General features: G+C 66.1%; 1 protein-coding gene across 4 annotated transcripts in view; it reads right to left on the reverse strand.

Moving 5' to 3' along the window:
- Positions 1-12,631, reverse strand: part of DLGAP2 (DLG associated protein 2) — a 175,937-nt gene that overhangs the window by 11,633 nt on the left and 151,673 nt on the right. For all 4 annotated transcript variants that reach the window (XM_045821433.1, XM_045821431.1, XM_045821432.1 and 1 more), the window contains 4 exons: positions 8,519-8,838; positions 7,668-7,709; positions 4,001-4,086; positions 2,018-2,433 (listed from right to left, as the gene is read on the reverse strand). In XM_045821433.1, coding sequence (XP_045677389.1) covers positions 2,018-2,433; positions 4,001-4,086; positions 7,668-7,709; positions 8,519-8,838 — 864 coding nt within the window. The remainder of the gene's footprint in view (positions 1-2,017; positions 2,434-4,000; positions 4,087-7,667; positions 7,710-8,518; positions 8,839-12,631) is intronic.

The raw sequence follows: 12,631 nt of genomic DNA on the forward strand, positions 1-12,631 counted from the left end.
CCCGCCCCCTCCCGACTCCCCGTGGCCGGCAGGGACCTCGGGCCGCACCCGGTCCCGGCACTGCTGGTGGGCGATAACCTGTCAAAGGGATGGCTTCGTTCAGGCAGCCGAGGACCTCGAGTGACAGCAGAGGGCAGAGCTCCAGGGGCACACAGGCCGCCCTGTCCTTTGGGAAGCGTGCGTCCCCAGGATTGGGCCCAGCAGCCAGTGCCCAGCCTCCGCCCACAGGCAGGGGCGGGTGCACATCTCCGTGACGTCCGTCCTCTCAGAGAGCAGGGGCCCCGGGCTCTGGCCCCGTCTGTCCCTCGGGGCCCCCTCTGGGGTGCAGCGCTGAGCCGCCTCCGCCACGGGGCCTCGTCGGAATCTCGTGCCGCCAGCCTCTCTCGCACGTCCGCGATGTTCCGGCACTTTCTGCAGCCATCCTGCTACACTTAGCCGCTCCCACTCCCTGCGGACGGCTCTGCCCTGGGAAGTGATGTGAAGGCAAGTGTGGCCTTGAGTCCAACACTCGAGGAGCGACGCGCCGACCTCCTGCACGTCCGGGGGAGCCTGGAGCTTTCGGGGTGAGAGGACGGCTGAGCCCCCGACGTTTCACCGGGGGGTCCGGGGTGGGGCCTGCCAATGCACCTGCCGCCGCGGGTCAAGCACCTCTGCCTCCTCCCAGGCAGCTCACGGAGGAGCCTCGGGCCGCGGTCTCGGACGCGTGCCTGCAGCGGACTGGTCTATTCCAGTTTCCGGGGAACACAGGCCACTGTTTTTCGTGTTTTATCTCTGTGACGAAGATCATCCATCCTGTTACAGTCAGATGATTCCGCCAGGTTGAGGGGCACGCTGACAGGTGAGACAACGCGGCGGCAGGGAGACGAGTGGTTCTGAGACATTAGGACGTGAGCCCCGCACAGACGGTGCACGCGGACCAGTGGGGCAGGGCTCCTGAGGCCTGGCCCGTGGGCTCCTGCGGTGCAGCCACCTGGGGGGACGGCGCTTCCCCGGGGTCGGGTCAAGGGTCACTCAGGCCTACAGGTGGGGGCAGCTGACCGGGAGGGAGCCTGGGAGAGCCGCCCGGGGCGCTCTGCCTGGACGGACTCCGCAGGGCCCACAACAAAACACCGGCACAGCGGCGATCGTTCCCGGGCGTCAGAGCCCGCCCTGTGCTCTCCGGGCGTCATCTGCCATCGCCTCGTGGGGGCGCTCCCCCGTCTGGGGTTCCCACACGCTCCACAGCGGCGGCCACTGAGAGGTGTGAGGCCAGGGCTAGGTCCCCAAGGACTCCAGCTGCGCTTCTGAGCTGCGGCCATGTCCAGGGACGGAGCGTGGAGGAAGGAACTCACAGGAAAGGACAAGGACACACGGACGGCGCGATGGCCGGGGGAAGACTTTCGGAAACGCCTTCCAGAAAGTGCGTTTCATTAAGGACCCTGTCTGCAAACAGACCGCAGGTGCGTGCAGACCTCACCCGCGGTCCACAGAGGGGCGCTGCGGGGACGCGGGAGGCGGAGCGGCGGCGCTGTCCCCGCGTGCACAGAGGTCGGGTCCCCCCCGGAGGGGGTCACACAGAAGCCCCCTCATCCCGAGGCTGGACGGCCAAGGGCACGGCATCACCGCTCGGACCGCAAGCTGCGGGCTCGTCTTCTCGCCTCCCACTTTTGCCCCGCGTGAAGCCAAACGCGAGCCAGACGCGATGCCGGAAAACGGGGGAAAGGCTCCCAGCCAAGCTGCTGCCGGACCGAGAGCTGGCACGTGGCCTCTGAGACCAGGGACCCGACCGGGAACACCGCCGGCGCCGCTGACCAGCCGCCCCCCCCCCGCCCCCCCGTGCACCCGACGGGACCACGCACGGGCCCAGCGCGTGCGCGGCCGCCGCCCTCCGCGCGTCTACTTCTGCAGCGCGGCCGAGACGGAGCGGGCAGTACCTGCCCCGCGCGCACTGGCGCCCGGAACCCCGCGCGCACCGGTGCGGGCTGTACGCCGCGGAGACCTCCGCGGCTGCGCGCGCCCCGCCCCGCCCCGCTCTTACTTTCCTCCGCGAGGTCGTTGTCCTCCGCCTCCCGCTCCATCTCCTTGCACCAGCCCTCCATCCTCTGCGTCTCCGTGTGCAGCAGCTTCAGGAACCAGGAGCCGTCCCTGCGGCAGGGCGACACCCGCCCGCCGTCCCCCGCGTCCACGGCCGGCTCCAGCCAGGGCTCGGGCGCCGGCAGGGTCGTCGTGTCGGCCGGCGCCCGGTAGTCCTCCCGGTAGCTGAAGAGGCCCTGCGTGCGCACCGTGCGCACTGCGCCGTACTGCGTCGGGGTGCTGGGCTCCGAGTGCCGCTGGAAGGACGAGCCGAACTGCAGGCCCTTGTCCTCCGTGGGGACGTGCCCCGGGAAGCCCTCCAGCTCCAGGTCCGCCTGCACGCCCGCCGTCACGCTGTTGGAGCGCTTGAACCGCCCGCGCCTGTGCAAGAGGGGAGGAGACAGGGAGGCCTTGTGAGACGGGGCACCCCCAGCCCGCGCCCCACCGGCGGCGTGCCGGCACCCAGAGTCCGCCCACTCGAGGGCAAGGTCAGTGCGCTTCCCGGCCACTAGCGTCTGGTGTTCCCTCTGCGGGGGAGCGGTGGTGGGCTTTGCGAATGCGTAACCTCGCACGTCTGCCCCAGCCTCAGTGCCGCGCCCAGGCCCAGGGACGCGCGTTTCCCCGGCGGCACCCCCGCCCTCTGGGCACGAGGCTGCACTGCAGCCTGCTGAGCCTCGGCCACTTCACACCCCGTTTCAGGGCGCGAGGGTCTTCGCGTCTCCCACCCGAACCACTAAGCGTCTTCCCGCCCAGCCCGCTCTGCACAACCAGGAGTGTGGACTCGGGACTCGGACTTCACCGGGGCGGCACCGGTGCAGAGCCCGTCAGCCGGGGGGGGGGCAGCACGGAGCGCAGACGCCGAGGGGGAGGGTCTGTGCGTCTGCACTTCCAGCGGCGCCGCGGCTGCCGGCCGTCAACCCCCCGGGGAAGGGAAACTTGCATGGGGGGCAAAGGGCCTGGGCACACCCGGCCGGCGGGGCAGGAAGCTCAGGCTGGTGGGCCCCCGGGGGGCAGAGGACCTCGGCTCCAAGAGCTCTGCTGGGGACCTGCACCATCAGCTCACAGTCTGGACTCCCTGTGGCCCAAGCCTTCCCAGGCTGGACCCGGAAACCCTGCCCCGCCGGCCACGCGGCCCAGGGCCTGGCTGGCGAGACGGGGCGGGAGGTCCAGCGGCGTCCAGGGGCAAGGGGGACTAAAACGGGTCTTCCTAAAACGTACCAGATGCACTATTCTAAACGTGAAACCGAGCAACGCCCCTGTGCTTGTCATGAAAGTAACACCAGGGGCACGGCGCCCCTGGGTCCTGCGGCTGGAGGGTGTGCTCTCGCGGGAGCCAGCGCAGCACGGCCGGGTCGCCTGCCTCCCTCAGCCCGCCGCTGTGGTTCCCTTTTCCTCTGCCCTCGCTCGGGGAGAAAGCAGGTGTATGCTGCCCCTCAGCCTGCTCCCCCTCGGCTGAGGGACGAGACCCGGGCTGCCAGCCTGTCTGTCCCCAAGGCTGAATTGCTTCACCAAGTGTCCCTCCCCTGCCTCTGGCCGGAACGGGACCCGGCGGGTGTTAACTCGCCCCCGAATGCGGGACTGGGGGGTGCACACACAGGGTCCGGCAGAAGCAAGGCCCCCCTGAGTGGGGTTGGCAGGGCCACAGTACGGGCCCAATAATGTACAACTTTGCTCTGAACACCTCACCTAAAACGTCACAGAGCGTGCTTGAGTGTGAGACCGTTGTGACAGAACCACACACTCAGGAGTTCCTGGTAGAGGGCTTTGTAATAAGAGAGGGGCGTTGTTTGTGCTGGGCCCTGCACACCGATGCCGCAGACGGCATGGGTCGCCGAGGGTCAGCCCGCGCTGCAGCTGGTGGCCGGGCTGCGGCCACCTGCCCGCTCCTGGCGGGAAGCAGCGCACGGCGCGTGGGGGGGTGGGGCAGGGGCAGGCGGGGGGGAGTTACCGCTTCTCGTCTTCCACCTGCACGCCGACGGAGTGGTACTCCCGCAGGCCCCGGCTCTCCGTGTCGGAGTCGGTCGCGGTTTCCACCTGGTTCGACACAGAACATCCCGTGTTAGGGCCGAGACTCGCGACCTGGGCACGGGATTGTCTGTGCGTGTGCGTGTTCACTTGCTGCGATTAGCTGCGCGTTTGTTTAACTGACGCAGAGACGTGCCGGCCCCGGGGGCAGGGAGCGCAGAGGCAGGCGTCCGTCTGTCCTGCACGTGGCCGCGTCCCGTCGCCGGAGGGCCCTGCCCGGCAGGGGGACGCAGACCAGGGCGGAGACCGCGCGCCGGCACAGAACCCTCCCTGCAGCCGCACTGGCCAGCGCATCTCCCCACTGGGACGCCGTCTTCCTTGAGCCGTGGCAGAAATCCACCACGGCCCGAGGCCACGCCCCGGCCTTCCGGGAGGGCGCACTCCCTCGTGGCCCATGTGAGTGGGGACCCTGAGGACTGGTGTTCATTTCGTGCCAGCCACACGCCAGGAGCTGTGTGAGCAGCACGGTACACACGCAGTCCACATGACAGCCTGCTGTGTGGTTCCTGGTCGCACTGACCAGCGGAGGGGTCAGAACAGGGGAGGAGGACTGGCTCGGGGAGTGCAGCATGGCGGGGGCGGGGCCTGGACTTCCGCCCCGACCTCTCTGGCCCGAGACCAGAGCTGTGGGGGAGGGCCGGGTGCACCCCACGTTTGTTGGCGTAGCTCCAAAAGCGGCAGGGAGGTCACACCTGGTCTGCAGCATGCCCGCGGCTGGCACAGGAAGGACGCCCCGGGGGGAAACCCTCACCCGCTGTCAGTGCCCGTTCCTCTTTTCAGTTTTAGGCGGACCGTGGCTTTAAAGAGCATTATTTCTTCCCCACACGGGGTGTGGCGGTTGCTGTTCACATCACTTTACACAGGGGACTGCGGTCAAGTCCCAGGGGCCCGGGGTGGTGCCCAGGCCAGCGTGAGTGGAGCTGTTGCTGCGGCTGCACTGCGTGCGGCTCCAGCTCACGGGAAGGGCCCGACTGAGTCCACGGCTGCCGTGGAGGGGTGACCGGGCCACTGCTGGCCTCCTGCCACCACGCTGCCGCGGCGGGGACACGCTTGCGTGCATGCTCAGCTCCCCGAGCACATCCCTGCCTTGGGCTACCGCTCTGTGCTTTGGGTGGGTGCCCGACGTCCATCACGCCGGACGGACTCAGGACACGGGCGGGTCGGCCAGAGCGCTGACCGTTGGAGAGGTGCTGGCGGTGGGGAGGGCACTGATGTTTACTCTGGGGGCTCAGGGCACCTGCCTCACTGATGGAGCCGTTAGGGTCCTAGTCTCCAGAGATGGCCACGGATTCGGACCCACGGGAGAGGCTTCCACTGCAGGGCTATCCCGATGCTATCTTTGTTTTTACGAGACCCACCGCGTTCCGGACGCAGGGAAGAGAGGAGGGCCGGCAAACCCACTGCCTCTGCAGGTGCTGCCCCCGGGGCCCTGTGAGGGACACTGCCTCGCCCAGCATGCTGGCCGCAGCACGGGTGCTCTGAGCCCAGTGCACCTCACGCTCCGCCGTCACAAGTGCGTGTGCAGCCAGGCAGGTGGGACACAGAGGTCCCCACCTCCTCAGGGACCTGCTCTGTGTCCCAGCCCAGCTGCCGTGAGGGGCTCACGGCTCCGCCCACTGGGGGGGGCTGTGACACTGGGGGCAGGCTTGGCTCCGGCCGGATTCTTGGGTAAACTGACATTCTGGAAGAGAGCGACGACACAGCTTTCCTAGGCCGCCACCACGCACCCCTGTACCCTACGGGAGCGCAGAGTGGGGCCACTCCCGTTGTGATGACGGGGACCGAGGCACACGGCCCTGAAGGACTCCTGGACATTATTAGACCCAAGGCTTCCCCCCCCACACACACACACGCACACACACACACATGTAGCAGCTCTGCAAAAACAAACCACACACGACAACGAAGTCCAACACAAAGAAAGCAGTGAGCGTCACGACGGGCGTGAGGAAGGGCAGGCAGGCAGGCAGGGGGTTGGGAGGACGACCGGCTCTGGCTGCCACTCGTTAGAAAGGGCCCAGCAGCCAAGACCCTCGGACCCGGAGCCGGAGGAGGGCCCCACGGTACACGGACACCCCGGGCGTCAGGCCCCGCACGCTGAAGGGCCTGCGAACAGCGGTGTGAGCCGCAGCCCACGGTGGGAGGGGTGCTGACTGCCCCAGCCCGGCGCGGCCGTGCCCTGGGGGCTGCGTCTGGGGAGGGGCGGGGAGCTTGCCTGCCTGGCCAAGCACGTCGAATGCCGGCAGAACCTCTCCACCAGCCGCAAGGCTGAGCGACGTCCCGGGGACGGGCACGCAGGACCCCGCACCGCCCTGCCTCCACTTCCCGTCCTCGGGCCGCGGGGTTCCACCTGCCCGGCTGCCATCCTGGCCTGGACGCCGCGAGCGTGGAGGCGAGCCACTTACCCCTGACCTCAGTTTCCCCGTGATGACGCCCGGCACGTGGGGTTACGGGAGGAGTGGGCGTGGCGGGGGTGGGCACAGCGGCGTGTCACCGCCTGCCGTCTGCTCACTGCTGTCATCGGGACGCGGACTTGGGGCTGATGGTGCTGACGCCCCCCCGCCCCTGCCACCTTCTCCGCCCCACGGCAGCCTTTTTCGGCGGCTGCGCTGCCTTTCCCTCCGGCTCCGCCCTCTGCTCTCTGAGTGGCTCCCACGCCCCCTGCTCTTTGGCCTGGGCCCTCTCCTCGTCCCAACGTGACAGCGTTCACACTCGCCTGTGCAGTGCGCTGGAGTCTGCCCACCGCTGCCTTACACGCTCACACGGGACCGCGCGCTCTTCCTGCTGCTGCAAAGGACAGTCCCGTCCACCACACACGTGCACGCCCGTCGGCACACTCCTCCCTGCCTTCACCAACCCCTCAGCGTCCACTCGGCATCCACTCGGCGTCCACTCACACGCCCAACATTGACAGAGCACCTGCTGCGTGCCAGGCACTGTGCTGGGGCTGGTTGCCCAGGGACACGCGTCTGGGGGCACAGCGTCCAGACCGGCCTCTGGGGAGAGTGGACGTGTGAACTGTGTGTGAGCGGGGAAGCAGGGGCGGGGGGCTCCGGGCAAGGAGAGGCGTCAGGGGCTCCAGGTGACATGGGGGCGGGGCGGCAGCCGGGTGACCTGAGGTCATGGGTTTCTGAGACGTGTGCCCGAGACTTCCAGATAAAACAGGAACTCCGTGTTCGGAAGCTGACACTACCCTTCTTGGTGGGTGGTGGACAGTGGGAGACAGCGGGCAGGGTGGCTGGTGGGAAGAGCCAGGGTGCAGGAGCGCCCAGGGATGGGACGCCACCTGGTGAATTTGGGGACCTCATGAGTCTTCTCTGGAGACGTGACTCAGAGTGGGCAGGCCCCTGGCGCTCCCGCTGGCCTCGCCGTGGCTGCAGCACGTGACTGGGCTGGGTGAGCCTGTCTGTCCTCGTGAACGGGCCGAGGACACATGGGGGGGCAGGGCTCCCTGCACGAACGAGGCTCCCAGCACAGTGCCTGGCATCTAGCGTCCGGACAGAGAGGGGGCAGGAGCGGCTGTGTGGGGTCCAGACAAGGGGTGGAGAGATAAAAGCCACGGGAGCGGGGCCGTGAGCGTTGGTACTTACATCTGACCTTGGGTAGGGCGGGCGCTCTGGGAACTCAGAGTCCTAAACAAAACAACGAACCACAGTGTGGGGCCCGGCTCGCGGCACCGGGCAGCTCGCTCCCCGTCCCCGGTGCCAGCGTGTCCCTGGGTCCCTGGGGCCACAGCTCCGCGCCCTCCTCCTCCCCAGCGGCAGCAAGGCCCCAGCTGTAAAAATCTCTGCTGCACACAGGCTGATTGGGGAGTGAAGGGGACCCTGTCTGTCTGCAAAGGGCTCGATGCCATCGCTGCTCCCCACGGCTCAGGTGTGGTAGGGGACAGTCCCCGAGAGAGAGCAGGCGGTTTTGTCAGGGCGAGCGTCCTATGCACCCCAAAGGACGCACAGGGGGAGCTGCCAGGTCTGGTGTCCCTGGCAGGCGTTAGGCGTCCTGGGTCTGCAAGAGGCATCCTGGGTGGCCTGCGTGTGGATGGCTGTCGCACTGGCCTGGGTGGAAACCGGAGGCGCCGTGTCCTCTCTGCCTGTGTGTCCCCAGAGCCCCCCTCCCCCCATGCAGCTGTGGGGCCGAAAAAACTGAGAGGCTTTGAAAAATCACTTCAACAAAAAATTCCTCCTTGTGCATCAGAATAACCTAATTCCTTGCGCTCTAAGCAGTCTGTGGTCCCTAGACAATGCCCTGGGTGGGGGAGGGGAGCCAGGGGAGGGGGTCTCCAGGCAGCAGGGCAGGTGAGGGACAGGGCGGAGTCACCCTGCACTGGCAGGACGCCCAGGGGGCGGGGACAGGGGTGGGGACACGCCCTCCTCCAGCTCCGCCTTGAACCAGGCGCGGTGTCTGCGTGGACGCTATGCGCGCTCCCGCGGCAGAGGGAAGCTACCTGGATCCCGATGGAAGCGCGCCGGCTCCGGAGGAAGTCCTCCGCCTTGTCGCTGGCCCGCCCCAGGCCGTCGGCGAGGCGCTGGGCGGCAGCCGTCTCCAGGGCCAGGTTCATGGCCTTGTTGCTGTCCAGACTGTCCGTGGAGTTGTAGAGGCCCCGGCCGTCCTGGGGCCACGGGGACACCCTCTGGGCGCGGCCGTCCTGGTAGGCGTCCTGCGTGGACTCCGTGCTGCTCTGCGCGGTCACCGAGATCAGGGGCTTGGAGGTGGTCCGAGGGGGCACGGGCGGCGGTGTTTTCTTGTAGTTCGTGTACGAGACAGCTGCAAGAGACACGCAAGTGCCGCATCAGTACAAACACGCTCCCCCGCCTCCCCCCGCGTGGAGGTCGGTGGACAGCGCCTGCGGCCCAGCGTCCGGCCTGAGAACAGGACGCAAGACGGGGCGGTGCTGTGTCCTCGCGGCTGTTTCTCGGCAGCGAAACGTTGTGCATACGCCCAGAAACCCAGCAGCGGCCACGGCGTTAAGGTGGCTTCTGAGTCAGCACAAGGTGACCACGTCGTCATTTTCACGCACGTCACAGCCTCACGGGGAGACGCTCGTTTTATGACATCAGGACAAGCAGGACATACTAAACTATTCTGAACCAGTGCAGAATCCGTTGCTGAAGAACCTTAGAGGCGCCCAAACCCGCCCACCACGGTCACTGCAGTGGGACAACGTGACCGGCTGTTTTCAACTCCTTGGTGTCGCCCAAAAATGCTTAATGAGTATGTGTTTTTACGATGGAGAACACGTGCGACATCAGAGCCTCCTTGCTCCCCAATGGGTATGAATGTAGAGTCCACCGAGGAGGGGCACGGGGTCCCCAACCTATCCCGCCCACGTGTCTGGGCTTTCATGCCCATAGGTACACACGCTCCCCCTAGCCCCGCCCCCGGCAGCCCCGCTCCTAGCCCCGCCCCCAGCAGCCCCGCCCCCGGCCCCGCCCCAATCAGCCCCGCTCCTAGCCCCGCCCCTGGCAGCCACGCTCCTAGCCCCGCCCCCACAAGCCACACCCCTAGCACCGCCCCCCGGCAGCCTGGCTCCTAGCACCGCCCCCAGCAGGCACGCCCCTAGCCCCGCCCCGCGCACGTCTCTCCTGGCCACCTGTGCAGTGGATCCGCCAGAACAGATACTTTGGGAGATGAGATCGCATCACAATCCCTTAGCAGCTCCCGGGATTCACTGGAACCGCTTGCCGGGCTCGGGCTGTTTCCTGCTGCTACCGCGAGGAGGCACCGCCCCCAGAACTCCGTGTCACTCCCCGGAGCGGCTGGAGGTTCCCTGCTCCCGGGGAGGGAGAGCAGCGCGCGCACGTGCTCCTGGGGGGGCCCCGGTCCCCGCGCAGAGCGGACGCGCGTGCGCACCAGCCCGCCTGAGTCGGTCTCCGGTCTCCGTCTCGCCACCGCGCGGGCGCAGCCGTCACGCCGCCTTCTGCCCGCGGGAACTTGACCTGCCCCGGGGCCTGCGGTCGTTCTCTAACCCGCGAGAGTGCACGTCTCTAGTGGAAATTCAGACGAGCTTCGGCGAACAAACAGAGTGAGGCCGTCCCGTCCGGACAGGACGCCCTGAGCTGAAGGCAGGAGAAGGGCCCGGGAAGACGGACGCAGGGGCCCCGACGGGTAGGAACCGGGAGCAGGCCGGGCACGGGCGCAGGGGACCCGGAGAGCGGCCTGCTGCCTGAAAACACTTTCTCCCCGGATGCGAGTCGGCGATTCGCCCTCGACGGGGAAACGGCTGGGTGCGGCCTGCATTCGGGCGTTATTGCGGAGGGTCGGAGACGCAGGGGTGGCTCTCGTCCCTCTCGGCCCAAGAGGGTGGCGTGTCCCCGCCATCCCGCTCAGCAGGCCGTCCGGCCTCCTGGACAGAAGGGGGCGAGGAAGCGGCCGCGGAGTTGGGGCGGCGGAGACGGGGCGCAGCCTGGAGCAGACCCGTGAAGTCTCCTCCGGTGCTCGGCGTGAAGGGCAGTGATTCTTGAACGAATGCGAGGAGTATCCTTTTTCCTACAGGGTCTTCTTGGAGACCGCTCACGTGGACCAGCGCCCTCCCAGCGCCCGCCACGGTGTTATTTTTACACGGTCGACTCCCCACCGCCCCAGAAGCCGTGGCCTGTCCCGTCACCGTGATGAGCACCGTGTTTCCCTGCGCGTGGGCGGTGGAGGGGGCGCCTCTCCCAGCCCTCGTCTTCTCAAAGACGTTTAGGGTGTTTAGCAGCGAGCCCTGGGGACCGTCTCCCACCACAGCACCCAGGTCGCCAACCTCTTGGGGCTGGAATAGGCGCCCTGGAGGGACCTTTTCAGGTCCCTGAGAATTCCCATCGCTTGTCCCTGTGGTTCCGCCTGTAAGGGCCCAGGCACGAGCGAACACGGGGTTTAACACAAACAGATGGCCGACACCCCACGCCAGAGCGCGATGCACTTCAAACAAGTTACAGGAACGGGTCTAGAGACGCACAGCACTTCCGGGCGCCCGGCGCCAGGCCTGCCCTTGCCCGTGGCGTGTGACCCGAGCAGGGGCTCGTCTCGGGGGGTGCAAGGCGGGCGTGTTGCACGGTTTGCCTGCTCCCGTGACGCTCACTCAGGGCCTGACGTGCGTGGGACACGGTCCCGCATGTGCTCTCAGCGGGCCTGCCGTGGCACCGAGACACGTGGGTCTCATTTTCCTGGCGAAGTGAACGTCTCCGGTTTCCTAATTTGAAAATTAAGTCTCCGGTGTCCCCCCTGAGCAAGCAGCAATCGCAGCACCTGGAACATCTGGGGGGACGCCACAGGGAGGCAAGGCCCTTTAGAAGCCGAAGCGCCGCGTGGTGGCCGGCGCCCCCCGAGCCCCCTGCACGGCTCACCCGGGGAGGGTTAGAAGCCAGGAAAGTAGTGCAAAAGGGATTTAAAATTATCTTTGATCACGTTAATTTGCTGCCATGGATTAAGATACACAATTTTTAAGAATCATTTTACCCATTCACGAAAAACGTTCCATCATCCAGTTGAACAGTCTGGGCAAAAACAATTGCCTTTCTTCTGTGTCTGTGAGCACACAGCTTGGAAATAAACTCATCCGCACTAAGCTTATCAGTTACAGGCTGTGGCACACCATTTTCTACACGGGTGACGGGCACACATGAGATGCAAACAGAAAATCTAAATTTAATTTAGTGATGGGATTCTACTGGCGTGTGTACATCCTCCACAAGCAGACGAATCAATAGAGAGATTGCTAAACATCACATTAAATGATTACTTAGTTATCTTCAGGCAGCTAAGGTCCTGACTACTCTATTTTTATTTTTATTATTTTTATCTCTGAGTCCAGGTGTGAATACCACCTACCACTGGTTTCTTCTCTGTGACACGATGAAGACCCCTGTGGCTCCCCGGCAGCACCCCACTTCCCGGGAGGGAGGAGAAAACCCACCTGTGTTTGCAAACACAGTTGCTGAGTGAGCTGGGGGGGGGGGGGCTTTCGTCTCTGACCAGACAACCGGAGGGAGCCGCCGATGGGCGGGAGCCACTCAGAAAGTGCCCCCTCCCTCAGGCAAACCCGCACCAGCTCAGACTTTTGCGGTGGCCTGGTCCCTTCCACTGTCTAACACGGACGGGGCCGCATGCACAGCACATGTCAGGGAGGTTTCTGCACAAACTGTGTGGAACTGGACATCAAGGTGCTGCAAGCATGTTCGAGCAGCTGAGTTAGTTCTTCCCTGTGAGAGCAGCGGGGCCTGGGCGAGGTGGGCCTCCCATGCACCCAGGACTTCCTGTGTGTCTGGCACCTTCCCTGTGGATCTGGGGCCTTCCCCGTGCACCTGGGACATTCTCTGTGTATCTGGGATCAAGTTGAAATCACTGGGGCCCTTCTGGAGGGAACAGCTCAGAGCCCCTAATCAAAGGTGCTGACGGGCAGGCAAGTGGGAAGAGGCTGCAGCTGCAGCTGTGTGTGTGTGTGTGGGGACACTGCCCAAACTCACCGATCTGTCCCCTTCACCAGCACAAGGCCCCAAGCGAGACTGCACCGCCCAACAGCACAGCCACCAGCCACATTTCAACGACCCAGACTTCCCCAATAGCCACGTAGCTAAAC

Source organism: Phyllostomus hastatus, unplaced genomic scaffold (assembly GCF_019186645.2).
Source record: "Phyllostomus hastatus isolate PE091 unplaced genomic scaffold, TTU_PhHast_1.1 phas_scaffold_46, whole genome shotgun sequence".
Taxonomy (NCBI): domain Eukaryota; kingdom Metazoa; phylum Chordata; class Mammalia; order Chiroptera; family Phyllostomidae; genus Phyllostomus; species Phyllostomus hastatus.